The 27,486-nt window shown below is 43.8% G+C and overlaps 1 protein-coding gene across 7 annotated transcripts in view; it reads right to left on the bottom strand.

Moving 5' to 3' along the window:
* The window catches only part of znf462 (zinc finger protein 462), an 83,320-nt gene that overhangs the window by 16,567 nt on the left and 39,267 nt on the right, over window positions 1-27,486 (bottom strand). For 5 of the 7 annotated variants that reach the window (XM_072661406.1, XM_072661407.1, XM_072661408.1 and 2 more), the window contains exons 2-7: window positions 19,597-19,850; window positions 13,945-19,313; window positions 13,273-13,410; window positions 7,405-7,775; window positions 4,087-4,205; window positions 1,693-1,890 (exon numbers count right to left, since the gene is read on the bottom strand). In XM_072661406.1, the coding sequence (XP_072517507.1) occupies window positions 1,693-1,890; window positions 4,087-4,205; window positions 7,405-7,775; window positions 13,273-13,410; window positions 13,945-19,313; window positions 19,597-19,819 (6,418 nt within the window). In that variant the 5' untranslated portion in view covers window positions 19,820-19,850. Of the gene's footprint in view, window positions 1-1,692; window positions 1,891-4,086; window positions 4,206-7,404; window positions 7,776-13,272; window positions 13,411-13,944; window positions 19,314-19,596; window positions 19,851-27,486 lie in introns of those variants that run through there. The other 2 variants (XM_072661411.1, XM_072661412.1) reach the window with 2 other exon arrangements.

Raw genomic sequence — 27,486 nt, forward strand, 5'->3', positions numbered from 1 at the left:
GGTATATGTTTCCATCACTTGTTGGCTGCATTGGCCTCATGGCTCTGGTGTAAACAATAATTACGTCTGATCAACTGTTCCTTTAACCAGCAGCTCGCAAACATTTAGCATCTCACAGCTCACTTTAATAAGAACTAGCGGCCGGGCTTGGTCGGGCCCGGCCCGTCTCATCCCGTCCCATCCCAGCGCTGCAGCAGCTCTGGAAAATGCTAGCTGTGCATTCCAGAGTGGTGCTTGCTTCGAATACGCCCGGGGGGAAGCCCCAGCGTGCCAGTAGCAGAGAGAGCCCAGCAGCTGCCAGGAACATTCTAGAAAGCAGCAGACAGCGCAAAACAGCCGAATACCCGTCCAACATTTAAACCCTGCAGGGACCCACGGCACAGCCAGGGACCGAGTCCGAGGTAAATGACCAAGCTGCTGCTCTACTCGAGCATGAGGGGCCTACACACAAACTGACAATGCTGTTTTTTTAAATGCTGGCAAATTGACTGAATTGCTCTGAACCCACAGTCAGAGTTATCGCAATAGCAAAACCATGCTGCAATTTCATATCAGGTGTTTCCGTCTCTGGACACCAGCTTTTCATACAGTCAGCTAATTGGAGCGGAAGCATGCTACTACTGCCTACATTAGGAGTCAAAGTTCAGTCCCGGATGGTCGGCAGCAAATTCTCAAACCCTTCACGTTCAGTTAATATGCAGGGCAGCACCTGAGCATTATTTCTAGAATCTACTGACTGCTATTCAATGAACCCTTTCCTTCCAAACCCAGTGGACCAGGTATTCCGTCTATTAGATATGGTTAATATCTAATAACCATAATTGATCACTGACCCCAGACGCAGACCAAGCTTCTTTAGCTTGCAACAGGTGATGCTAGGCTAAAGGGGGGCTAAACTGCTGTAGGCCAAATGGGCAGTCACAATGAAGTGTGTTCATCACAACATGGGTGGGGCTACTCTGCTGTAGATTGAATGGGTGGAGCTAATCTGCAATATATTAAGTGGATCCAGGCTAAACTACTGTAGGTGGGCAGGGGCAAGGCTAAGGTGCTGTAGGCTGAATGGGGAGACCTAAACCACTGTATGTTGAGTGGGTGGAGCTAAATCACTGTTGCCTAATGAGCAGTCACATGGAAAAAGGTTCATGGTTGTGATGTGAGAACCACAACCAGATTAGATTCCAGTGCTTGACGATCACAACTTAGCAACTGTTGCTATCAAACTGCAATGACCTCTTAGTTTTAGCTGAGGTTAGCTTCTTATTGCTTATCCAAAATTTTAAAATAGGGAAGCCCAATATTCCTGTTGATTGCTAGGGTATAGTTAGGTGGTCACTAAGGCATGTCCAGTGTTAACTGAGGTTTGTCGAGGTAGTTGCGATGGTATTTCTCTTGGTTGCTAGGGTATTTTAGGTGGTTGCTAAGGCATTGCAAAGTGGTTGCTTATTTATTGCTAGATGAATGCTAAGGTTTTGCTAGGCAGTTGATATAAAATCTCTGGTGGTGGCTCGGTGGTTGGTAAGCAATTCATATGACATTTCAGGTGGTTGCTAGGGTGTTGCCACAACATTATGAATCAGCAAAGCCCTTTTGATATGAAGAGAAGTGCACAGTTGCAGATCTTTTGCCAATCAATGGAGCTTTGCTTTATGTGTGCTCCACACGTGAAAGGTCAACCAGGTATGTTCTTACCACTGGTCTCCTGGTCGAGTGGTGCGTCCTGGGGATCTGTGTGGGGGCTGGTGCTGGGGCGCGTGGTGCGGAGGGCGGCTCCAGCTCGCAACCTAGGCAGGGTGAGCGTCTCTCCGTGCTCCCGTAGCGAATGCTCCTTCAGCTGGCTTATGGTCATGGTGGAGAAGGAGCACGAGATGCACTTGTACGTGTTCTCACCTGTGGAGACAGAACAGCACAAGTGAAGTTAGCGTCTTATCGTTTAAATGGTTATAGGCTGGGTGGGCGGTGCGAATATATGGATATATGGGCGTATGCCAAATGGGCAGGGCTAAATGGCAGTAGGTTGAATAGGCAAGGCTAATGTAGGCTGAATGGACAGGGCTAAGTGGATGTAGACTGAATGGGCGGAGCTAAACTCCTTTTGTGCATATATAAGGGTATGCAAGGTTATATTTAAGGGTATCTATAAGGATGTGTGTGTGTATGTATATATTCATCCACATGGAATTTTTATTATTTTTTTTTCCCCACATTAAGCATGAGCTTAAGCATGAGGCAACACAATCTCTGAAAACGAGGCGAACACTGCTGCTGTATCCTTGAGCGACCTTCACCAGCGCTAGCATGGCCAGAGTTTCCATGGATTCAATCAAGTGGCTTTGAGTGGAGTGGGGATTGTTATATGGCTCAAACACACACACACACACACACACACACACTCTCACTCACACACCGAGGTCATGCCTTGAAGGAAACTGAGGAGAGTGATGCAACAAGGTGGACATGATGTTTTGATGACGACAAAGACTACACACACACACACACACACACACACCATCACAAGGTTCTATAGTGTTTCTGTTATTATGGCCAGGTGAAGATTATATAAGCTGTGCTGTATTGATCTGACTCGTCCGTTTCTGTCCTTCATTTTTCAGCCGTGACTGAAAATGCCATTCCTTCAGCATCTGCCCATCAACTGCCGCCTCACTCACTCACTCATCAGTCAGGCTGAAGAGAATGAAATTCCGTTTGTGCAAATAAACGGGATAGACGTCTGTCTGGTTTCACCTTCCTGATCTAATCTGAAGTGAAACCGCATTTAGCTCTCATTTGAATGAATAAAGATACTGCAGGACTCTGCAGATCCACTGAGGCTCAAACGCAACGATATCTTATAGTGTGGTTTAACTCCCCACTGAAAGCCTGTGGTAATCTAGTCTGTTTTAGCTGAGGCGGCAGTTTTATTGTTGGCAGCATTACAACAGACCAGAATGCAATGTTGGTAATCATGCAGGCTGGCAGTTCCTCCGGTTTAATTGGTGTAGATAGGTGACATGGCTGCGTTTGATTGGTGTAAGCGGGTGATGTGGTTGTGTGTAATTTGTATAGGTGGGTTACATGGCTGCTTGTGATTGGTGTAGGCTTAGGATGTAGCTGCCTGTGACCGGTGTAGTTAGGCGATGTTGTTGCGTGTGATTGGTGTAGGTGGGTGATGTGGTTACTTGTGATTGGTGTAGGTGGGTGATGTGATTGCATGTGATTTGTATAGGTGGGTTATGTGGCTGCTTGTGATTGGTGTAGTTAGGTGATGTAGCTGTGTGCGATTGGTTTAGGTAGGTGTTGTGGCTGCTTGCGATTGCTGTTAGTAGGTAACTGTAGGTAGGCTGGGTGTGGTTAGGTAACATGGCTGCGTGCAATTGGTGTGGGTAGGTGTCATAATTGCATGTAATTGGTATAGGTGGGTGATGTAGCTGTGTGCGATTGGTGTAGGTGGGTGAGGTGGTTACATGTGATTGGTGTAGGTTGATGACGTGGTTGTGTGTGATTGGCGTAGGTAGGTGATGTGGTTACTTGTGATTGGTGTAGGTGGGTGACGTGATTGCATGTGATTTGTATAGGTGGATTAGTGTAGCTGCTTGTAATTGGTGTAGGTAGGTGATGTAGCTGTGTGCGATTGGTGAAGGTGGGTGAGGTGGTTATATGTGATTTGTATAGGTGGGTTAGCGTGGCTGCTTGTGATGTAGCTGTGTGAGATTGGTGTAGGTGGGTGAGGTGGTTACTTGTGATTGGTGTAGGTGGGTGACGTGATTGCATGTGATTTGTATAGGTGGATTAGCGTAGCTGCTTGTAATTGGTTTAGGTAGGTGATGTCGCTGTGTGCGATTGGTGTAGGTGAGTGACGTGATTGTGTGTGATTGGTTTAGGTAGGTGTTGTGGCTGCTTGCAATCGGTGTGGGTAGATAACATGGCTGTGTGCAATTGGTGTGGGTAGGTGTCATAATTGCATGCAATTGGTATAGGTGGGTGACGTAGCTGTGTGTGATCAGTGAAGGCCGGTCATGTGTCTGCGTCCAAATGGTGAATGTAGGTGATGTGGCTAAATGTAATTGTTTAGGAAGGTGGTTTTACCTGCGTGAGATTTGTGCAGGTGGTTCTTGAGGCGGCTCAGGTAGGCAGACTTAAACGGACAGAGCTTGCAGCGGAACGGCTTGTGGTGACCGTGGTGAGACTGAACGTGCCGATCCAAACTAGAAAAGAAAAGAGAGAGAAAGAGAGAGAGATGGTAAATTCTCTAGTTTTAGCACTGAAGCTATGAGGCTAGTAGTTAACGTAATATAGCCCGCCAATTAGCTTACACAACATTATCCATGCTATTAAAAGCCATCTACAAGTTAATCAGGTTCATCCACATGGAATGTTTTTGCGTGGCGGTGTGGTGTTATGAAATGCTTATTGCAGACGAGGGGAAAGAGTGGTAGTGGTGTGTGTGTATGTATGTATGTATATATATATATATATATATATATATGCACATGAAGTCACTGTACTCCTGTAAACCTAGGAAAAGCTAGGTAAGTCCCATTGGCCACCCCTACATCGGTCTAAACACCTCCTTACAGATCAGGCATTTAATGAATTAAAGGAATAGTGTACTGAAAAACCCACTGGAGCGTTGAAGTTACGCAGCTAGCAAGTAATGAAAACTTCTCTTTCACCAATTAGCATGTTGCTAACAATGTGCCTGTTACCACTAAACAGGAGACATAAAAGCACACCCTGGCACAACAAGTCTCTGGCAACCTAGCCGTCTCCTGCAGAAGGATCTTGGGAATAGGCCCTGTGTTTTCATCCCTGCCTCCGGAGCGGCATGGGAACGCTCCGGCTTTCTGGGTCACAGAACATCCAGTGAAGACAGATTACTCCAGGGAATTCAACAAAGACGCGGTCTCCAGCTTCCGATAAGACAAATTGCTCCATCAAAATATCCAGCAGTCTCGCAGGAGCTCCACGAGGCCACTGTCCACTTTTACAGTGTGTTTAATGTTTTGCAGTGGAACAACCGAGCAACAATTACACTGTATGTCCAAAGGTTTATGGACGTCACTTCTTATTGGTGAGTTCCATTGCACAATGGTGCAACAGGGCTAGAAGGGAATTAAGGCAACCAGCACTGAGCTGTGGAGCAGTGTAACTGTGTTCTCTGGCATGATGGAGCTCCGTCCAATACTTCTGAGATGAGTTGGAGTGGCAGGGCTAATCATACAACATCAGAACCTGACCTCCCTGTTGCTCTTGCTCTCGTGGGGCCGAATGCAATTAAATCCTCCTCACAGCAATGTTCCAACTTTTGGTGTAAAGCCTTCCCAGAAGACCAGAGGCTGTTATTGCAGCAAAGAAGGACAAACTGCCTCTGTTAATATCCTTGAGTTTGCAAAGAAACATTGAATGAATGAGCAGGTGTCCACAAACTTTTGGCCTTATTTGAAAGAACCAAACTATGGAACTATGGCAGATCTGTGTATCAATGTCAACTTTGGGACTTTGGGTTAAAGCTTGGTGATGAGAGGATAATACGAAAAACGTGCAGCACAGAATTCATAGGTTCTATTCCTTAAAGTGGTGATCAGCTCACCTCAGTAAAAGTCAAAATCTAAACCCATGCTAATAAGCTCATGCATATTACTGAGCTGAGGGCCTATTTGGGCGTCCCAATGAAAGCAGAAGTGCCTGTGTGGCAAAACATGGCAACAAATCTAAGCGGTACCAGATACAACTAGAACTATGAGAAAATGCTGTCAAAAGCCATTGTGAAAATAGAAAGTGAAAGTAAAAGCATCCAGATATACAGGGAGCCTCAGAGCTTCACATAAACCATGTCTGCTTTAAGTTGACAACTTTATTTCTCACACAAATGAATTCCCACGTTAAATCCGCAGAGGTTTCTTGCCGAGATATTTACAGTCTGACTCACGCAGGGCCCTTTATATTCGTCATAAAGGGGTGGGCACAGCTCAGCATCCCCCAGCAGTCTTTCTGCAGTGCAGGTAGGCTTAGCTAAAGCTTGGGTTTAAAGAGCCAAAACAGACATCACTCTTACCAAAAATACCCCATCATCACCTCCCAGAACTTCCCAGCACAAGTAATATTAATCAACATGACAGCATACAATATCAGCTGTCCAACTGCTCTCCTGCTTCTGTCTCCACTTATTTCACAGCTGGTGAAGAGTGCAGCTCCTAATGCAGCTCAGTGTCTAGACGTCTGGAATGGAATCATAACCTAATCTGGCTCCGAGGGATCAAAGCCTCTTCACCTCCACCAAACCCCCTCAGGCAGGAGATTTCTGATTGCTCCACACTGTGTCCACATTACAACACAAGCAAAGGAAAGTTTCATCCAACAATGCTAACGTCTTTAGCAACGAACTGCGGTACAGCCTTCGGTCAAAGTTTGGTTTCTTTAGTTTTGGCTCTGGAGCTAGGAGGCTAATTTAGCTAACAACCAATGGAAGAGTATAACTCACAGATTATCATCACACACTCTCCTCAAACTGTGCGGAGGTGTTCAGTAATATCTAATAGACGTGCTGGTGTGGTTTTGACACTGTAGACTAAACAACGTTCATAGCAGATACTGAAGAATTCATAGTGGACACCGAATCCATCATACTAGATACTGAATACTTAATAGTTGGTGTAGTGCAACGGATAACGATACTACCTGCCATTGAGCTACCACACCATGTGGGACTGGGGGACTATGATTTGAGTAATAAGAGTAAACTAAAAAGTCGCTCAGAATAAACGCCATAAGTGTAAATGTAATAGTGGATACTGAATGGATACCAAATAATTCCCACTGAATAATTCATACGAGATACTGAATATTTAACAGTGGATACTGAATATGAATATATATATATATATATATATATATATATTTATGGCGGATATTGAGTAATTCATTGTTGAACTTACACCATTTTAACTGGATACCAAATACCTAATAGTGAACATTTGAATAATTCATACTAGATACTGAATCATTCACAGTTGACACAAAACAAGTCATTGCCGCCGCTACATAATTCATACCAGATACTGAACACTTAATAGTAGACACTGCATAATTCATACTAGATATTAAAAAATAATTCACAGTGCATAATTTACTGAATAATTCATAATAGATACTGAATACTTATTATTCAGAATAATTCATAGTGGATACTGCGTAATACTAGATACACTGGACACTGTATAATTTGTAGTGGACACCCAGTAATACATAGCATATACTGAATAATTCAGGATGGCTACTGGATTGATATGAAATTATTCAAAGTAGATACTCAATAATTTATAATAGCTGATGAATCATTCTAAATGCAGTTAACTGAATTATTGCTTAGGAGGTTAATCTCATTAAGTCTCTCTCTCGTCTTACTTGTGTCTGAACGGAGACTGGAACTGGCAGTACTGGCAGCTGTATTTGTCCTCTCTGTTGATCAGAGCCATGGCCGAGTGGCTCCTCTCATGCGAACGCAGGCCCTGCATGGACATGAACACGCGGTCACACAGACTGCAGGGGTGTCCCGGGACCACCGGCGTGCTCTCCTGCTCCAAACCACCCGCCATCATGTCCACAGTCGCCATGGCTACCACTCCACCCTCCTCCGCTTCGGCGGTAGCAGTAATCCCGTCCAGCAGCTCCAGGTTTGTGTCTGTTGGGATGGCATCGACATCGACCACCTCTTCCATGCTGCCATTGGCGACGCCGTCCACAGCAACAGCGACAGGCATTTCTGTCACTTCCTGCTGGGAGAGAAAACGGAAAAACGTGGACAGTTTAGAATTTAGAGTCACTACGGTAACAGTGAACGACTGCGGCCTCCAGGTTCCACACAGGGTATACTTGTCTATCATCTATTATTATTATTTACTTAATCATATATGCATCTTATTTAATTCAATATTAACTGAATTGTCTTATATTATTATTTATTATTAAATAACATTATAATAATTTACTTAATCATAAAATTTAAGTTGCCTCGTCATATAGTATTAACTTATGTATCTCTTTATTGTAATTTAATTACATATCTAAGATTTTTTTATACTTTAATTTCACTTACTAATCTCTCTATTATAGTTATTCACTATATCATACCGCAGTATTATATCTAAATTATCTCATATTATTATTTACTTAGTTATCATATCTTATTAGAACTCACCATATTATATATTTTTTTCCTCTCTATTATTATTTCCTTAATTATCTAAGATATATTATAATTTATTAGAATCTACTATTTACTAATCTTATCACTATATGTTATTATTTATTATTATATAATATTATAATTTACTTCATAATGTCTACTTATTATATATATCATAAAAAATAGACAAGTCAATAATATACAATAACAACAAGAATAATAATAAACAATACTAGAAAGATAATTTCTAGTATTGTTTATTATTATTATTCTTGTTGTTATTGTATATTATTGACTTCTCTATTTTTTATGATTACTACATTATCCGGCATTAATATTAACCAAATTATCTTTATTTACTTTATCATATGTTAATTTATGTTTCTCTTACCGTTATTTATTACCGTATCATCTTTGAATAAGATTACTTTTTTTTATTATATAATACTATTTACTTATTTAATTATCTATATTAGATAACTATAATAATATCTATAATATCTATTATTATTTACCATATTATCTAATATTATCATTTACGTGAATAAATTATATGTATTTAACATAAATAATTATTATTTACTACATTATTAACATTATAACATATAATTTTTAACCTTAACTAAAGAAACCTCATTTTGAACTCACTGAACCTGATGAAGCCTAAGCGAATAAGAAAGCTGCTCATTCCAGTCAGCCACTAGATGGCGCCGCATGCATTTCTACATTAGCCACGGTGACGGAGCTTCTCCAGAGAGAATTTTCCTGCGAGTGAAACCTAAGCAGTCCTGAGCAGTTCTGTGTTTTCCAGGACTACATAACATGTAGTCCAACTCATGTTGGATGAGTGCGTATTCCGTGTGAGTGAGTGTGTAAGGGATTTCAGAGTACGGTTTGGATCAGTATGCGCTTGTTATTATTATGACTCAGTTCAATTATAATATTCCAAATCCCCTCATGTTGGCCGTTTGCACTCTCTGTGTGAGCCCGATGGCCGGTAAGAGGTCGCAGAGCTGTATGTGTTGGGGGGGGTTTTGAGGCTTTTATGGTCGGCTGTGTCTGATTACAGGGCTAAAAGGCCTTCGGAGGGCTCTTCACCACCGGCAGGACATCCCTCACTCTTAATTTGGACAGGGCCACGGGAACAAGCGGTGCTGGTCTTTTTACTGCCCACAGGAAATGCAGCAAGTGGACCTGACCACGCACTTCAGCCTGCCATAAATAACACACGCGTACCCACTCTAACATTCCACCAAAATGACCAATCCTGCACCGTCAGCTGATTCGGACAGTCACAGGAGGAGAGAGAGAGGAGGGGAGGAGGAACGCAGAGGGTAAGAGAGAGGGCTAGAGAGCGAGACTAATCTGTGTGTCCTGATTTGTATTGATTTAACTGGAACAATCAATTGTGTTTATGAGCAATTTGGCCAACTGCAAACGTGACAACTTACCCCATAGGTGGGGTTAACTGTAACAGAGTGAGAGCTGAGCCGTAATCATCACTAAACAGGGTGGTGAATGCATCCAAGCACTATTAATTCAATACAGTTTTACATGGTCTGAAGCAGACAGGCTTTCCTACCTAAACACAAATATCTGCGTCCAAATGCATCTGACCAGTGAAAAAAGGCTGCTGTGTCAAACACTGTCCATTAATTTTACACCACAAAGTAGAACTGCAAATATCAGCCCTGTCAAACTCAACCTTTGTTCAAAACAGGAATCGCTGTGAATGTATATGGGTACTTTAGCCTGGCTGGTTGTTAATGAAACTACCTCCACCATGTTTGGAGACTGTAATTTACCTTGTCTAGCTCTCACTGTGAGCTGTTGATAAAACTACCTCCACCACGTTTGGAGGCTGTACAAAAGCTTGGCTAGCTCTCACTGCGAGTTGTTGATGAAACTACCTTCACCATGTTTGGAGGCTGTACTTCGGACTGGCTAGCTCTTAATGTGAGTTGTTGATGAAACTACCTCCACCATATTTGGAGGCTGTACTTTGGACTGGCTAGCTCTTACTGTGAGTTGTTGATGAAACTACCTCCACCATGTTTGGAGGCTGTACTTTAGCCTGGCTAGCTCTCCCTATGAGTTGTTGATGTGCTTTCAAACAGTGCTCTATTACATCCACCAAGAGACCAAATAAAAAAACAACAACACTCAATTCTGTGACTTATACACACAACTTATTAATCAAACACACTCAAATATCTGTCCAACAGCTGGGGAAATTGGTAGAACCATTAAGAACCATTAAGAAGTCTAGGGTATTGCCATTTTACCACACACCTGATTCATGCTGAACACTATAATTATATGCAATGACATTAACACTCAATTACATATTGAGTTAATTTTGTTCCAGAAAACAAGACACAGATACACACAATAATACGTCTCCACCAGAGAGTTTACAATCTGCTCTTTCCACACCATTTTACAAATGTCCACTTTCGTCAGAGAGCTTCTGAGTCAGGGATGATGAAACAGAGCATAAGACAATCTGTTTAAGGGCAAAACACCCTAAGAGCTGTAGACGGGGGCTACGGGTTAGGCCTACTTGCTTCCCATTCATTTCTGTGAAGGTATCCCTCATCCTCTGACCGCTGCCCCCTAGTGTGCATCATCTGAGCTACGCTCGCCTCTTGTGTTAAGGGCCAAGACCGGAATACTAATAGCTTAGTCGCTTCAGCGCTGCCAGAGCCAAGCTTTCTTCCTGTCCGGGCTACGAACCAGCACTACCTCACTTGTTTTCTCTTAAGGGTGGTTGTGGGTGGTGGGGAAGAGGAGGGGAGGTGACCGAGTGTCTGTTGAGATTGGGCGGGGGATCGTAATAAACAAAACTGAACTGCAGGCCTCTGGTGAGACGAACCCCAGTTATATTTTACCTGCTACTCAGTACATTCGGATTATTCAGTATGCAGTAATTTATTTACAACCTTCTAATCTAATACCTAGCTCTATAAGTATCAATTATTTAGTGCCCGCTAATTAAGTATACACTATTTATTAAGCAACAAGTAATTATTCAGTACCTATTTAGTACTTAGTCAATATTCAGAATGTATTAATTATTCAGTACCTATTAATTACTTAGTACTTACCTTTATTTTCAGGTACTTATTTAATTACTTAGTACCTATTAATCAGTACAGACTACTGAGCAATTATTTAGCGTCTAATACATACTGACTACCTACTAATTATTTGCATGTATTTAATTATTTAAATTTAGTATTTACTAATGTACTTATACATAATAATTAATGATAGAGTATCCACTAATTCATTAGTACCTACTGATTATGTATTATTAAGTATACACGTAATACAAATTATTCAGTGTCTGCTAATTACATAGTACCTTTGAATTATTGAGTATAATCTAATTATGCAGTACATACAGATTATTCAGTATACACTTAATATTCAGTATGTAGTAATTACTCAGTACCTACTAATTTTTTACAACCTGCTAACTACAAAATACATTTGAATTAATCAGTAAATACTAATTATTCAGTACCAACTATTTAGTACTTAGCCAGTATTCAGAATTGTATTAATTATTCAGTACCTATTCACTACTTAGTACCTATTAATCAGTACAGACTATTTAGCAATTATTTAGCATGTACTACTTACTGACTACCTACGAATTCTTTACATGTAATTAATTATTTAAATGTATTATTTACTAATGTATTAATACATAATAATTAATGACTGAGTGTCCACTAATTCATTAGTACCTACTGATTACGTATTATTTAGTATACACGTAATATGCAAATTATTCAGTGTCTACTAATTACATAGTACCTTCTAATTATTGAGTATATTCTAATTATGCAGTACCTACAGATTATTCAGTGTATACTTAATATTCAGTATGTACTAATTACTCATTCGGTAAATAGTTATTATCAGTAAATACTGATTAATCAGTACCTACTAATTGTTTAGTACATACTTATTATTGAATTAAGTAAGTAACTCATCAGTAAAGTAGGCTTAGAACTGGGAATGCAAAAAGGAAGAGTGCAATGATTAAAACAGCCGCTTTCGTGGTTTTCTAAACAGAGTGCAAAAATAATAGGTTGTTATTCAAGGTGATGAAAGGCAACTTTTTTTTCTCTTTTCAGTGGATGATTTTTAAAATAAAAACACTGAATGAAAAGCGCGGTGAATGCAGCTCGGCTCGATCTCGAGGTTGAACACCAGCTGCACTGGTATCTTTTCACAGATGTGAAAAAAAAAAACAGCTATAGAAATGAATAGGGGAGAAAAACGATCCATTGATTCATGCCTGCAATGTGTAAACAGGACCCAAAGGACAAGGCCACAAAATCCGAAAATTTTAATTCAACCGCGGAGCTGAACTTCACTGCAAGTTCAAGGTTTTTCCCTTGTAATCATGCTGCAAGCGTGCGCACACACACACACACAAACTAGCACAGCTGATGTAATATCACGCTCTCTCTATATCCTTGGTCCTTTTGTAACACCCCAGAGGACTCGCTCTTAATTGAACGTGCGGCTGAATCGCAGCCGTTTAACCATCCAAATAAGAGCGAGAGACACTCGAGGAGGAGGCTGAGCACAGCAGGGCTGGAATGGCCTCCGAATGGGGTTTATGACATACTGCTATTGCATTAAAGCAGGATGAGAGAGCACCCTGGAGAAAACGCCTCGGGCCAGATCGGGCCAGGAATGTAGGCAGTTATGTAAAGCGCATGAAGGTCTGCGTAGCAGGAAACAACAACAAAGTGGAGAAGCGGGGATCACCTGTTGGTCGTGTGGAGGGGCGTCATTTAAATTAGGCCCAGATTCAGTTAATGTACACTCTGGGCCAAGCTATTGACCCTCCTAGTGGCCCCACGGCATACAGCACAGCAAAACGACAAGAATTAAGCCTAATTGGGGACAAAACTAGACTATCAATGTTAGGTTAGCTTAGGACCTACTACGCTTATTCTAAAGGCTCCCTTGGGATGGAAGCCCTGTTGGAAGATAGAAATGCTTAAAGGCCCAGGAGGACCTGTCTAGCTAGTTTGCAACTGTGTAGGACCTTCGGATATTACCTTCACATGACCCTCTTTGGCTTCCCCATACTGAACGTGCTTCCTCAGGTGGTTGCAGATGGCTCGGAGTGTTGGGTGCATCTCGACGCAGAAGTTGCATCTGTAGCCAATGGGAGCCTTATCAGCCTGGCCATCCATCTGAAGAAGAAAATGAGGAAACAATGTGGTCTTGATTTGGACGGATTTAGCACAGAGTTGCAAATCAAGCGAAGCTAACTTGAGAACACCATTACTGCATTTCTACCACCATTGTTATCTCCTGGGTGTCACGGTTTTTCAAAGCGAATGGAGATGTAAGGAATGCAGTCACTTCAATATTACTTATAATTGGGTCATCAAAAGCCTTTGATAACTAATGAAGGCTAAATGCAAGATGCAATCACTGAGATTGTCCACTTAAGCTCCTTACAAAGGCTTTGTGAATGACATAAATGTCAGACCATTAAGAGGAAGCTATTACAATTCAATTAAAATTTCACGTTTCGCATTTAGCCTTGCCCAAACCACCCTTTCTGCTCTGGAATGTATTTGTAAAAGTGGATTTAAAGACCCCAAGACCCTCTATTTCCATAGGGTTCAGAAGGTTCTGAAGATTCGTGTTTTTTATTTTGACCCTTTTTTCCTCTGATAACTTGAGATAAATGAAATGGAACCTCTTCATAAACAGCTCACCTTATTTTCTGGTTTGGTCTCAGATGGCTCTGTGGACCTCTGCTTGAACTGGAGCTGCTTCCGCCGCTCCTGCCGCGTCACTCTCTTCTGGAATTCGACAATGTGGTCTGTTAGGTGGGTGCTGAGCTCAGGAAGGGTCAGAAACTTGATTTCACAGTGAACACACTGGTAGAGTTCGGTGCCGTCCTCCACGGGGCTCGCTATGGTGACGAAGTCCCGCTTCAGCTCCTTGTCGTGGTAGTCGTTGTAATGTTTTACGAGCAGGTCTGCGGCGTTAAAGGACAGCTTGAAGCACTTCAGACACTTGAACGGCAACCACTCCACGTCGTTCTCCAGTTCGGCTTCCGATTTCACCTCCACAAGTTCGACATCCTCAGCGACGGGCGATTTCTCCGGCTCCCTGGGGTAAATCACAGTGAAGTAGCGCCCGAGTTTGCTGGAGTGCTGCCTTTTAGGAAAAACTCCTGGATGGCGCTTGATGTAGTGTGAGACGATGCTCTTCCTGCTGAATGCCTGAAAGGAGCACAGCGAGCACTTCCTCCGGTCCACTGCCTCCCTCAGCTCATCGCTCATCGCTGGTCCATCTTCTTCTGATGCCAAGGGCACCATCACTTTACTTGGCTTCTCTCCTATAGTCTTGGATGCGGCCAGGCAGTGAGTGTAGTAAGCGTCGATGTCGTGACGTTTCTGGTAGTGAGCCGCCAGACCTTTGCGGATGGGATTGGTGTAGGAGCAAAGAGCACATTTAAACACATTGTTCTTGCCCTCTGGCTGGGCTCGTACGTTATTGTGCTTGATGCGGTAGTGCCGAGCAATGCCTTTCCTAGTAGAGCAGAAGTATTTGCAAAGCTGACATTTAAACACGGCGTGCTTCTCTCCCTTCGCAAGCTCCGACAGAGCGAGGTCGAAGTCGCAGACCTCGGGGACTTCCGTCACGCTCGTGGCGCTGCATTCGGCAACGGAGTCCTCTTTGTTAGCCAGACATTGCAAATTCGTTGGTGCGAACATGTCCGAGGCCGACTGGTTGTGGTATTTCTCGTAATGTATCTTCAGTTTTTCCAGTGTCCCATGAGTGTACGGGCACATCTTGCACCTGTAGGCGCCGTAGCCCTGCCTCTGGCTTTTGGAGCGCTCGTCTCCTTCAGGTCCCAGGTCTTTCACCTGTTCTATATCGTCAGCGAAGTCTTCAGCCGTGACTTTGACGAGAGGATGGCGCTTCTGGTAATGGGTAAGGACCCCATGGATGCGGGAGTTCACGTACGGACAGTGTCTGCACTTGTAAACCGAACTGGGGTTGATGTCTGCTTCCTGTGCAAAGTCTGCAGCCTTCACTTTCATGCCTGGGTGTTTCTTGCCATAGTGGGTCAAAAGACCATGAAGGCTGTTGTACTCCGACAGACACACAGTGCACTGGTAGGGATTGTTTGATATGGAGGAGGTTGTGGAGAAAGAAAAGAGGGGCTGGCGATCAGGTGCTGACCTGCTGATCTCTACAGCGCCCTCATCTAACTGGTGGCTGTTGAATGGGCTGGACATCGAGACACTTCCCTTTCCCAACTGGGGTAGCAGCTTTTCTGCTGTCTGGTTGCCTTTGATGATGTCAAGGAGGACGGACTCATCTCCTTTGATAGCCCACGGATGTACAGCCTGGTAATGATTGGTAATGTCCCAGATGGAACAAGCCTCAAAGGCACAATCTCTGCATTGATAATGCTTTGTATCGGAGTTCCCCGCTTGCCTGGAGATGGAAGTATCAGGACCGGCCCACAACTTGCTGGCCATGTACGCGTAATCAACGTTGTGCTCTGGGTGTCGTCTTTGGTAATGCATGAGCAGCCCGTTGGGTTCAGCATGGGAATAGATGCACCACTCACAGTGATAACCAGCCTCCAAGATACCATCTTGATAAGCCCAGTGTAGAATGGTCATGGCCGTGGCCTTCACAGTAGGATGATCCTTCTTCAGATGCTTTTTCAAAGCGTACACATAAGGAGATGTGTAGGCACAGTGTCTGCACTTTAAAGACCGAAGTGCTCTTGGCTTTTCCGTATCGGTTGCTGAGGTCGCCGTGGACGTGGAGCTTCCCGTTTGGTTCATCTGAGCCCTTTCCCTCTGACTGCGAACCACAGCAGTATGCCTCCGGACCAAATCTGCGTTTGCCTTCACATCTCGGTGCTTCTTCTGGTAATGGATCAACACGCCTTTCACAGTGCGGTTCCCGTAGTCGCAGTGCTGACAGAAAAAGAGCATCTCTCCCTCTCCTTTGTCGGCTGCTCCTTTTGAGTGGGAATTGCTCGACCCATCCATGGAATTGCTGCTGAACTGCTTCATGAACTGTTTGGGAGGTGCAATCTGCAACTCTTCCATTAGCTTCATCAATCCTGGTGTGGGAGGGGCATGCTTAATGTACTTTGCTGTAACCTTGATTTCTGGGTGGCGCTTCTGGTAATGGACAAGGACACCAACCACGGAGCGATTGTTGTAAACGCAGTGCTTGCAGTAGAAAACCTCTTCATCCACACCTAAGGGCAAAGCGACATTGGAGGACTTGGGCGTACTAACCAGGTTATACGCCGAGTTGGTTGACGCTTGTGCTCTGTCGACCGATATGACTCGCATCGTCTTCTGAATGCGAAAGTACGAGGCCTTCTGTTCAGGGTGCTTTTTCTGATAGTGAACCAAAACCGAGTGCATGTTGGGGCTCGCAAAGGAGCACATGTCACAGTCGTAAACTACAACGTTGCCATCAAGAGTTTCCCTAAAGGCTTCGGAGTCGGCACTTGAGTCTGGCGTCTTGCACAAGTTTTTGAGGGAAGGACTTGATGAAGACCTTGACACAGAGCTTGTGAAGCTCTTGGGACCAGAGTTCAAGATTTCTCTCAGTGTTTGCGACTCCGATGTTCCCTTCTGTGGCTGATCGACCACATAGCTTGAGAAGATCATGGCGTTGTTGATCTTGACCGAAGGGTGCATTCTTTGGTAATGAGGCATCAGGCTTCTAACGTTTGGGCTGGTGTACGAACAGAAACGGCACGTGTACACCAAATCCGGCTGGTTAAAGTTGAGAACATTGCTAGCTTCTGGATGGTGATCCATGTAGTGCTGGTGTAAGTCATTGAAGTTGTTGTATTCTATGAAACACTCTAGACAACGGAAGACGGCGCTTTGATCCTCGGGATCAAGAATGTATCTAAAGCTAAACTTAATATAGGGATGCATTCGCTGGTAATGGGTGCTGACACTGCGGGCAGACTTGTTCTGGTACTCACAGTGTTTGCAATAGAAAAGAATCCCCGGTTCCTCTAAGTAGTCTGCATTGTCATGGTACGCCTCTCTGCCGTCTAGACTGCCTTGATCCTGGATGTCTTTCGACTCTATGGAGGCACTGAAATTGTTGTCCTCGTCGTCAGAGACAGTGACCTGGATAGGGATGTTTCTTGAGCCTAATTTGGACTGCAAGCTACGTTTCCTTTTGGCAACACCCCGTTCAGCCTGAGCACCACCAGATTTCCTAACGAACAGATGCTGTGTGTTATAGGTGAAGCGCTGGCTTAGAATTTCAGAATTCTCGCCTTCTTTTTTCTCATCGATGTGATTCTCGGCTTCTTCCTCGTCATCCTCCATCTCCTCAAGGTTGATGACATCCTCGTGCTGTTGACTCTGACTGATCTTACTTTGAAGGTTGTTTGCAATTTCGTCAATTCTTGTCCGTTTCTTGACCGGCGACAGATCCAGAGGCAAGTCGTTGATGGACTTCCGGGCCGTCTTTCCAATAAGGTGCTTTCTGGATGAATATCCAAGTATTGACGTTTGAGTTTTTTGCACAAAGTTTAATGAGCTGTATGATTCGGACTCCGAATCCTGCTGCTCGTTTGATGAGCCCTCTTGACTTGCGGCTTGGATCTCATCACAGTACGAGTGCTTATGCTGCTGGTGGACACGTAAGCCTTTTAGCGTTGTTGTGGAAAAGTTACAGAGTGCACAATGGTGAGAATTTTGCTGGTCTACAGCAGTGGATTTCTTGCCGTTCATTTTGGAGCTGCCGTTTCCCCCGTTCACCGAGTCTTCCTGTTGGCCTTCTGGGCTTTCGTTGGTTAGGTCCATGGTGTCCCATTCAGAAGAAGAGCCACCATGACACTGCTTGTGCGAGGCAAGCTTTATGGGACTGGTGCAAAGAAACGGACACTCGTCACACTTGTACAGTGTGGTTTTGCCAGATAAGTGAATGTTCTCTATATGGCGAGAGATGCTCCTGCGATGCGTTGTCAAGAAGGAGCAAAAGGGGCATTGGAACCTATTCAGATGTCTTCTGATTGGAATCCCTTTCGTCTCCAGCAATTTATTATCCTCTTCTGACAGAAGGAGCTTAGCTGCGTTTTCGGCTGACAATGGTTCAGTGTAATTGGGATCATCCATGTCACCGAGTTCACCCTCTGAGCTGCTCCTTGAATCATTCAGAATGCTGGAATCTATGTCTACTGCAGAGTTTGATATGTCAGAAGTAGCAAAAGTAGACCTCTCCGACAGTATGGAAGATCCTGTGCTGTTGGGTACTTTCATTGTCAGCTGGGAATACTGGAAATTTGACAGCCCTGACGTGGACTTGAGTGACGTAGTCCCTTTCAAAGACGAGATATTTGCCACGGATCCTTCATTTCCACTCAGGTCGTTCAACATCAAGTTGGACGTTGGAGTGCTTCTTGGCGATAAGGGAGAAGCAGATTTGGAGGACCCTGCACTTCCCTCTGCTTTGGGCTTTTGCAGCGACACCATGATCTTAACCATGTTGCGATGCTTCTTCATCATGTGATCACATAACCGTTGCCTTTGCAACGTCTGAAAGCCACACCACTCGCAGCTGAAGCCATCCCTCGTCTGGGGTTTGATCATGGATTCCAGGACACTGCGCTCCGTGAGAACGTCTGGAGACTCTTCGCACTGTTCTTCTGAAGACATGGCGTCCGAGTCCACATCTACAGTCCCTTCTTCAGCTTCTGCTTCACCTGGAGAGTCCGAATGGCCCAGCATATTGTCTTTGTGGTACATCCTCTGATGCTTCAGGATCCTGGCTCTACGAGGAGACTTGTATGTGCAATACTGACACGAGTACACTTTTTCCACACCGTCGTGCATCGTAACGTTGAAGGCAGGCTGCTTGGAAGCATTGAGTGAGTTGCTGTCGCTCGGAGACGCTCCCTCTGCGACGCCGTGAACCTTCCTGGTGTGCTCATTGAGCAGGGATTTTGATCTGAAGTAGCGAACACAGGACTTGCACTGGAAAAATGGGTTCGTCGTCTTGCTGGACTGGTTGTGTATCGTTTGGTTAGAACTCGACAAGTGCCCCGAGTCTGAATCAAAGGAGTTGAGGCCTGAAACGGAAACGGAGAGGAGCAACATTTATGTATCTTGCACATAATTTATTTTCATACTTGCCCAGGGCCAATCTTGCGACACAGACGCCATCAAAGGGCACGTTATGAAAAATGTCATCTATTCTACAGCAATTGAATTTGCCGTTGCGTACTGCATAACAACATCGTTAAAAAGAAACACAAAGAGCAATGATGGGGTCATTACAGATGCTTTACAAAACACGGCAAACATTGATTTCACATGTGACATGCATGAAGCACAGACACCATTAAGAGGCACCTGCTTCCTTGTGTGGCAACTCATATTCGTTATTCGTTAGGTCCTCCTCATCTTCCTCTGTGTGACTGAGGGAATTTAAGGAATTGGACCTTGACTGCTGCGGTGACCCATCCCCAACCTCCGTGGGCTGCAAGAAAGCAGTGTGGACATCCTGTATGTGCGCCTTCAGCTCGTCGTAGGAGTCTGCTCGGAAATCACAGCCGTCGCATTGTAGCACCTCCATTGCTAAGGCCTCCCTGGAAAATCAGGGAAAGCTGGAGAGGAAAAGAAACGAGAGAAGAGAAGAGAGACAGAATAAGGGAAAAGAAACCCCACAATACGGTCAATTCTAAAAACCAAACAAGCAAAAATGACACACTGCACTTCAAGAAAATGCCTTGAATTCAGACAACATGCGACACAAAAGGAAAAGGAAGAATCTCTCTCTCCTTTTTTTTCCCCTTTTTTGGTGAACGGATGGCCTGTTCCAAGAACAATAGTTGAGGAGGGATTATGGGCTGATTTGTTCCATTTTTTTATTACCTTGGGATAAGCCGCAGCTGGAGAACACCAGTGTGTCTCCGTATTTACATCAGACAATTCCGTCAGATTGCATCAAGCCCTTCTGAAATAAGATTGAGCGAATCCGGAGAGGGATGAAGACTGTTCTGGGCCCCCGAGGCTGCCATGCAAACATGAAGGATTACGGGACCATCACTTCGGAGGTGGCATAATTATGCCTCGTGCCCCGAGAGCACCCGGTGGCAAAACTAATCAACGTCCAGCAACAAAGACCTATTATCGGCCTAACGAAGTCTGATTATGGCTATCTCTTCTTGTCTTTGCGATCAATGTTTGTCATTAAAATATGGACGGCTGCCATTTTCAGCAAAGACTCGAATGAATCTGGTATTTTGTGGCGATCTCTCCCTGGAGGACTGGAGTGTTTCTCTGTACGATACAGTCAGCTGCAAAACCTCCAGTGAGCATCTCCTATCAGTTACGCTCAGTACATACGGTATCCACTGCATATCCACTGGATCACCTCAAGATTTGAACCTGGTGTTTTGAACACAAGCCACTCTGAATGTTGTGGAGAAGTAGCATTATCAACAAGTGCTATGCTGAAGGTACTAAACGTTTGTGATATATAGATATATACACAGTCCTATCAGAATGGCTTCACTTCCCACGTAGGATCACTCTGCAGTTCTATAATCACAGACTGTAGTCCATCTGTTTCTCTGCAAACTTTTTATAGCCTCCGCACCCTGATTTTTAATCGTCAGGACCCTGCAGGACCACCACAGAGCTGGTGTTATTTGGGTGTTGGGTCATTCTCAGCGTGTATTGCACTGGTATGGGTGGATCAGGCACAGCAGTGCTGCTGTTTTTTTACTGTGGCACTGAGTCCACCCACTGTCCACTCTATTAGACACTCCAAAGAACCTTTGCATCATGGTAAAGTTTTTTTGGGTCTTTTAAAGGTTCTTCACACTCGCATATCTTTATGGAACCAAAGCTGGCATCACTCAAAGAACCATTTGTAGCACCTTTATTTTTAATAGTTCAGATCTGAAGTCAGAGTCATCCTCTAGACCTTCATCATTGCCCACAGGTTGGTGGACTGTTTAAACACTCCAGCAGCACTGCTGTGTCTGATAATACCTGCTCTCGGCCCTGTGGGGTGCTGACCATTAAGGAACAGGGTGAAAGGTATGCAGAGAAACTACACAGTGCTCCTATATGGTAAGCGGAGCCGACAGAACGGGCTGACTGCGTATATGTAATTTGTTGTGGAGAAAAATGCTAAATTTACAGAAGGAAAGAACGTCATGGATGTCCTTCCAGGTCATTCTGGAGCATTTCTATTGCTCCATTCATCCTGAGATTGGATTCAAATGATGTCAAAAAAAAAAAACAGTACATATAGACCCCAGAAAAGCAGCCGATACGCTGCCTCGAATTGCAAGAGGGTCATCTTGCAGTTTCTGGGAGGCAAGGACGCAAACATTTTTGCGCACACTCAAAGTCAGAGCGACGCTGCAGGCACTGGCTCTTTTGAAATCTGCATAGTTCTGTGTAATCCGTCAGCCTTGGCAGGATAATACATCAGAACATCAGATTGAGGGGGGTTTCTGAAAGGTTCCACCAAGAAAAGCAGAAAAGACGCTGCTGCCACTGAACATTACACCCATGTAGCGCTAAGTAGGTGTTCCACCTTCCTCGGACGGCCTTGAAATCTGTTAAAACAAACAAGACACTCAGCGGCTCTTCTTTTAAAATAAACCCTGGTCTTAGTCCGTGGCAAACTGACTCATTATGCTTGGAAGCTCTGCCGCCCGTGCTGGTAAACAGTAGCGTAACGCAGTCAGGGACGTGGAGACAAGGATACAAGTGCACGAGGTCCATTCACGTGCATGTAAGCCAAGGCTTTGAACCCGCTACAAAACAAGGCCACAGGAAACGCACGCCGAGGATTTACTGAGCAAACCAAAAACGCTCCCACGGATTTGTTGGTGTGCATTGCAAAAACCCTAGCATCTCCCTGGGATACCCCTAGCAACCACCTATCGCAACCCAACATGTTACAGGATGTTACAGGAGAGTCTAAAGAGTCCTAAGAAACAGGTAACATTTGCATCAGTTTGATTTACCACCCCGTTACACTGACTGGTTTTGTCTATAAATAATGTACTGTTGCTTTAAATGACATCACTAAAAAGGAAGACTCATTTGGGCCTCAGGAGCAGACAGGAACAGGTGGCCCGAATATGAACGAATGGAATATGGCTCTAATTTCATAATAGAAATGATAATATTTACAAGGATGTTATGCCAAAAATGAGAAAATGTTCAATCTTTTTTTTGAGGATAGACATATTTGCTCTTGATTAAAAAATTCCTAAATTGTGTAAACAACTACTTGTATCCATTGAGCTCATGGCAAAGTTTAGAAAGGTTTAGAAAAATGTGAACATAATGGACCCCCAGGTAGTTTAAGAACCATGGCTATAAAAGGCTCAAAAAATTGTTGTAGGCAGATGTAGTAGACCAAGACATGTTTGGATAGGTTCTAAATGTAGGTTCTTTAGTTTAGCGCTGGAGATTCCAGGCTAATGTGCATATCAAATACTGGAAGTCAATAGTTACCCAAATCTTTTCACGGAAATACGAACACACACATCTCAATTAATCCACATCCAAGGTGGCGCCGACATGTGGAATTCCAATCCCCAGGGGAAATCCATCTCCACTGTATAATATGAAGGATTATGGACGCTAATCATGGATGCTAAACAGATGTTGATCTTGCATTTTTAAACTGAAAATATATCATGGCTAAACAATCCTGTAAAATTGCTTATTTTGAGTTTTTGTTCCGATATGATACTTTACTCTACTGATACTTTTCTTAAATATGTGTGAAAAGATCTGGGTGACTTTGGATTTTATAGCGCTTATTTGACTATATTTGCGATAAAAGGAAATTTATGGAAATTTGATTGTTTTTCTCCCTAAAGTTCCTGTCCCCCTCACACAGGTAAAACTCTCATTCGCTTGGGGACCAAAAACATAGCGCATCCAACAAGAACGTTTAAGGGCACATATCCGAAATTTGTCTCGCATTTGTCTCGTATAAAGTTGGTTTGAGTTTATGAACCCATAATTAATTATTACACAACAAAATGGGCTGCTTTAGCAGTCTAGTTTTCGTGTATGGACTGTCTGGACTGGGGAACTGAAACTCGAACAGTACTTACAGATTACTTAAATTTTTTTGAATTTCGATAAAATGACAAATACAGTTTTTTGTTTTTTTTTATGATCCTTTTGTCCTTTAAGACATCATATCAAGGGTTCTGCTAATACTGGGTAGTGGAAAAACAGCACCAGCAAGAAACCTGAATGGTTTAAATTCCTTCTAGGTGAGCACAGAGACACACAAGCTCCCTCACCCATAGCCAATCACCTCAGGCCTCTCGGAGCGTAAGGGTAGACGTCCGTTACAGCCTCCATTCTGAACAATCCCGACCAGAGTCTGAAAGAGGCCTGCTCCACTCATTGTCTCTCAGGGTCGGGTTACGGCCCCGTGAAAGACTTCTCCCTGATCTCCATGCAGTGATAAACGTGACCGGTCGAGATATTAACCCCTTCCTCACTGACATACAAGCAATTACAGAGCTGCTTTAATGAATTTATTACGTTTATGTGTAATAAAGAAATAAATCAATAATGCGTATGTAGAAATACATGAATAAAATGAGTTGCTGCTTTATAATAGGGGTCAAATCATGGTGGTTAAAGTAGATATAAAGCATTAATCCTAAAATACTAATAAATAATAGTAATTTTATATAATAGTAGTTATATATATATCTCTAATTAATATATATAATATCTATATTATAGATATTACATATTTTTTTTCTACAAATATATAAAAAATATATATATACACACCAATTGTACAAATAAATTAAATAAATACAAAAACAAAAAAATAAAAGAAAATATATAATATATATATATATATATTACATTTACGATTGTTTTGAAGTGTTTTAATGATTCTTTATTACATCCAAAACCTGTTTTTACTGAAACTAAATACATATAAAATACTGTATATATAAACTAGAAACATAAAATAAATAATATACAGTATTATTTTATGTTTATACAAATACATAAAAACTGATGTTTCTTCACTGAAACCATTGCTGTGCATCAAAGAACCATTTACTGACACTATCTAGAACCGTTTTTGATTGGACAGTCCAGCATAATGCTTGACTATTCATTAATTTCTAAGTAAACGATTAACTCAACTTGTTTATTCATTCATATGCATAATTACTACTACAGACGTGTCACTATAGCGCTGTAATATTAACTAATATTATTAATCATTAACAGACATTAATAAACCCCTGAACAGTTCAGCACCTTATTTGACCTTAGTAAATCCACTGATCTACTAACTGATTTGATTATTGATGACTGAATATTGATTAGTTGTGTGATCACGCCGACTCTGCGGGGCTCGCGGGGGGCATCTGGTCGAGCAGGTCCTTCAGGGGCAGCCATCTTAGAAGCCAACCATGCACACACAACATGGACCCACCACCTGGACCCTCCTCATACACTCCGGAGAACCACTGCCAACTGTACAGCCCCCATACCCCCCCCCCCTGTACACCAGCCTCGCATCACCCAACAACATCTCTCACACCTTTAACACACACACACACACTGAGCTGCAGCTTCGCTCCACTCGGGGGTCTAAAATCGCGAAGCACGCCTGAACTTCCTCTTCTTTACCGACAGCTCCAAAAACATCTGCAGCCTCGGGGAGGGAGGGAGAGGGAGAGAGAGAGAGAGAGGGGCAAATGGTCAGTTTGGAGAAATGACAGAGGAAGAGAGAGAAGAGAGAAAGCCAGAGAGAGAGAGAGAGAGAGAGAGAGAGGGGAAAGGAGAGAAGGTGCATGAGTGGAGAACGAACGATGAAACAAGAGAGGGAGATAAAAAGCAGAGAGAGAGAGAGAGAGAGAGAGAGAGACCAAAGGAAAGGAGACGATAAGCGAGACAGAGGCCTGCCAGTGCGAGAGTGTGTGTGAGAGAGAAAGAGAAAGAAAGAGAGGGGTGGGGAGAAGTGGGGAGCATGCCAGCCTGGCCTGGCCACCTGGGAGACCTTTTTACACACACACACACACACACACACACAGACATCTGACTGGGCTCCCCGGATTCCAAAGTCTACTGACGTTTGTTAATCACCAACCGGTCTCTCTGCATTGCCCCACGCTGCCAGCGGTCACACCCTCAACTCAAACTGCCCCGGACGAGCGGGCGAGCGAGCGAGCGAGCGAGCGCAGCAGCTGCTCCTCCACACAGGGCCTTTCAGTAAGCCAGCATTAAGCTGATTAGAAGTACAGAGGTTTTGTCCTTAACCGTTGGTCCACCATCTCGTGCAGCTTGGGGGGAGGGGGAGTGTGTGTGTGTGTGTGTGAGAGTGTGCGGGTGGGGAGGGGGGGGATTATATTATCTGGCTGGAGATCCACAGTCGTCATGATGTGTTTCAACAGACACGTCTAATCACCTCACGGACCTCCAATAAGAAACAAATACCGGCTCAAGCTTCTTACGGCACCCATTAAAGGGCAACTCCACCGCTCTTCTAAATTTCTTCATATAATTTGGTGGCTCTAAATTGCTTGTTAGCGACATCAGCCTCGTAGCCACAGCGCAAATTAATGTGAACAATCATCAGAATCTTTAACTGGAACGAAGTCAAGTCAGGTGTGACGTCATCCAACTTTCGAGGTAAACGGAAAGCCCGTAATCGGTGGAGTACGAGCCTCCATTACTTGTTAGCTACATTAGCCTCATAGCTACAGTGCGAATTAATAGAGTATGAGCTTCCTTGACCTGTTAACTACATTAGAAACTCAGATAACTCCCTGGATGCCTTGGATACCGCAAGATACACAACAAACCCTGGATACCACAGGATACCAAAGAAACCCTGGATACTGCAGAAACCCTGGATACGTAAGAGACACAGGACACCTCAGAAACCCTGGATATTAAAAAAACTCTGAATATTAAAGAAACCCTTGATACCGCATAAACCCTGGATACCACAGGATACCAAAGAAGACCTGGATACTGGAGAAACCCTGGATACCAAAGATACCCTGGATATCAGAGTCCCTGGATGCCACAGAAACACAGTATACCATAAAAAACTGGATAACCCAGAAACACAGGATCTCATTAAAACCCTGAATATCAAAGATGCCCTGGATACCACAGGATACCAAAGAAACCCTGGATATTAAAGAAACTCTGGATACTAAAGAATCCCTGGATGCCGCAGGATACCAAAGAAACCCTGGATACCACAGGATACCACCGAAACCCTGGATACCTCAGAAACCCTGGATACTAAAGAAACTCTGGTTACGTCAGAAACACTGGGCAACACACAACCCCTGGATACCATAGAAGCACAGGATGCCACAGAAACCCCTGGATACCACAGAAACCCCTGGATACCACAGAAACCCCTGAATACCACAGAAACCCGGGATATTATTGTGACATCAGTGATTTTTCCTTCACTCAGTGAAGCAAACTGTTGACATAACTGTATCACAATAATGATCAAATAACACACAGCCTTTACAGGAATGCGTCTCTGGCTACAGAAAGGTTGAGTGAGAAGATCTGGAAACGGCCAAAGTTCAGCCTGACCTCTGTTCCTTCCTCCTGAACACACTCTGCAGTCGCCTGATTTGACACAGCAATCAGTGACACAAACCGATGACTCTGTAACTAACGCAGACTCTCCTCTTGGTGGGCAAAAGGGCCCCCGGGAGGGGTCGAGCATGTGAGTCATGGTCTTACATGTGGCCATGGAATGTTCTAGACGGTGAAGGCTCCTGTGAGGCCATGTGTGGGACAGGCTGGACAGGACCAGATCTCAGGCAGCCCTCTCGCAGAGCCTGGCTGATCCAAAGCTGACAACAAGGAACTGTTGGCTCCATGGTTCCATGTTCTAAACTTGAAAGTGAAAAGAAGTAAATACAGCAATTGTGCAAAAGTTTGGACACCCTTCCAGCTGGAGAAAAAAAAAATTCAGAATCTACAACAGGCCGGGTGGGTCAGCTGACGAGGATTCCAGAGTCTAATAAACTCTCTGACCCTTCACGGAGGGTGCTCAAACAAAAAAAATGATGCTAACCGAAGCTACAAAGCAAGGCTAAGAAACAGGTTCCACTGTTCCCAGTTAGGGAAACAGCAAAGTTAAGGCCAAATCTGGTAGACCAAGAAACTCTCAGACAGAGCTGCTCGTATGCCGACCAGAAAGGCAAAGCAAGGCAAACCCACCCCCCTCCAAGACAG

This window comes from Salminus brasiliensis, chromosome 18 (genome assembly GCF_030463535.1).
Source record: "Salminus brasiliensis chromosome 18, fSalBra1.hap2, whole genome shotgun sequence".
Taxonomy (NCBI): Eukaryota; Metazoa; Chordata; class Actinopteri; order Characiformes; family Bryconidae; genus Salminus; species Salminus brasiliensis.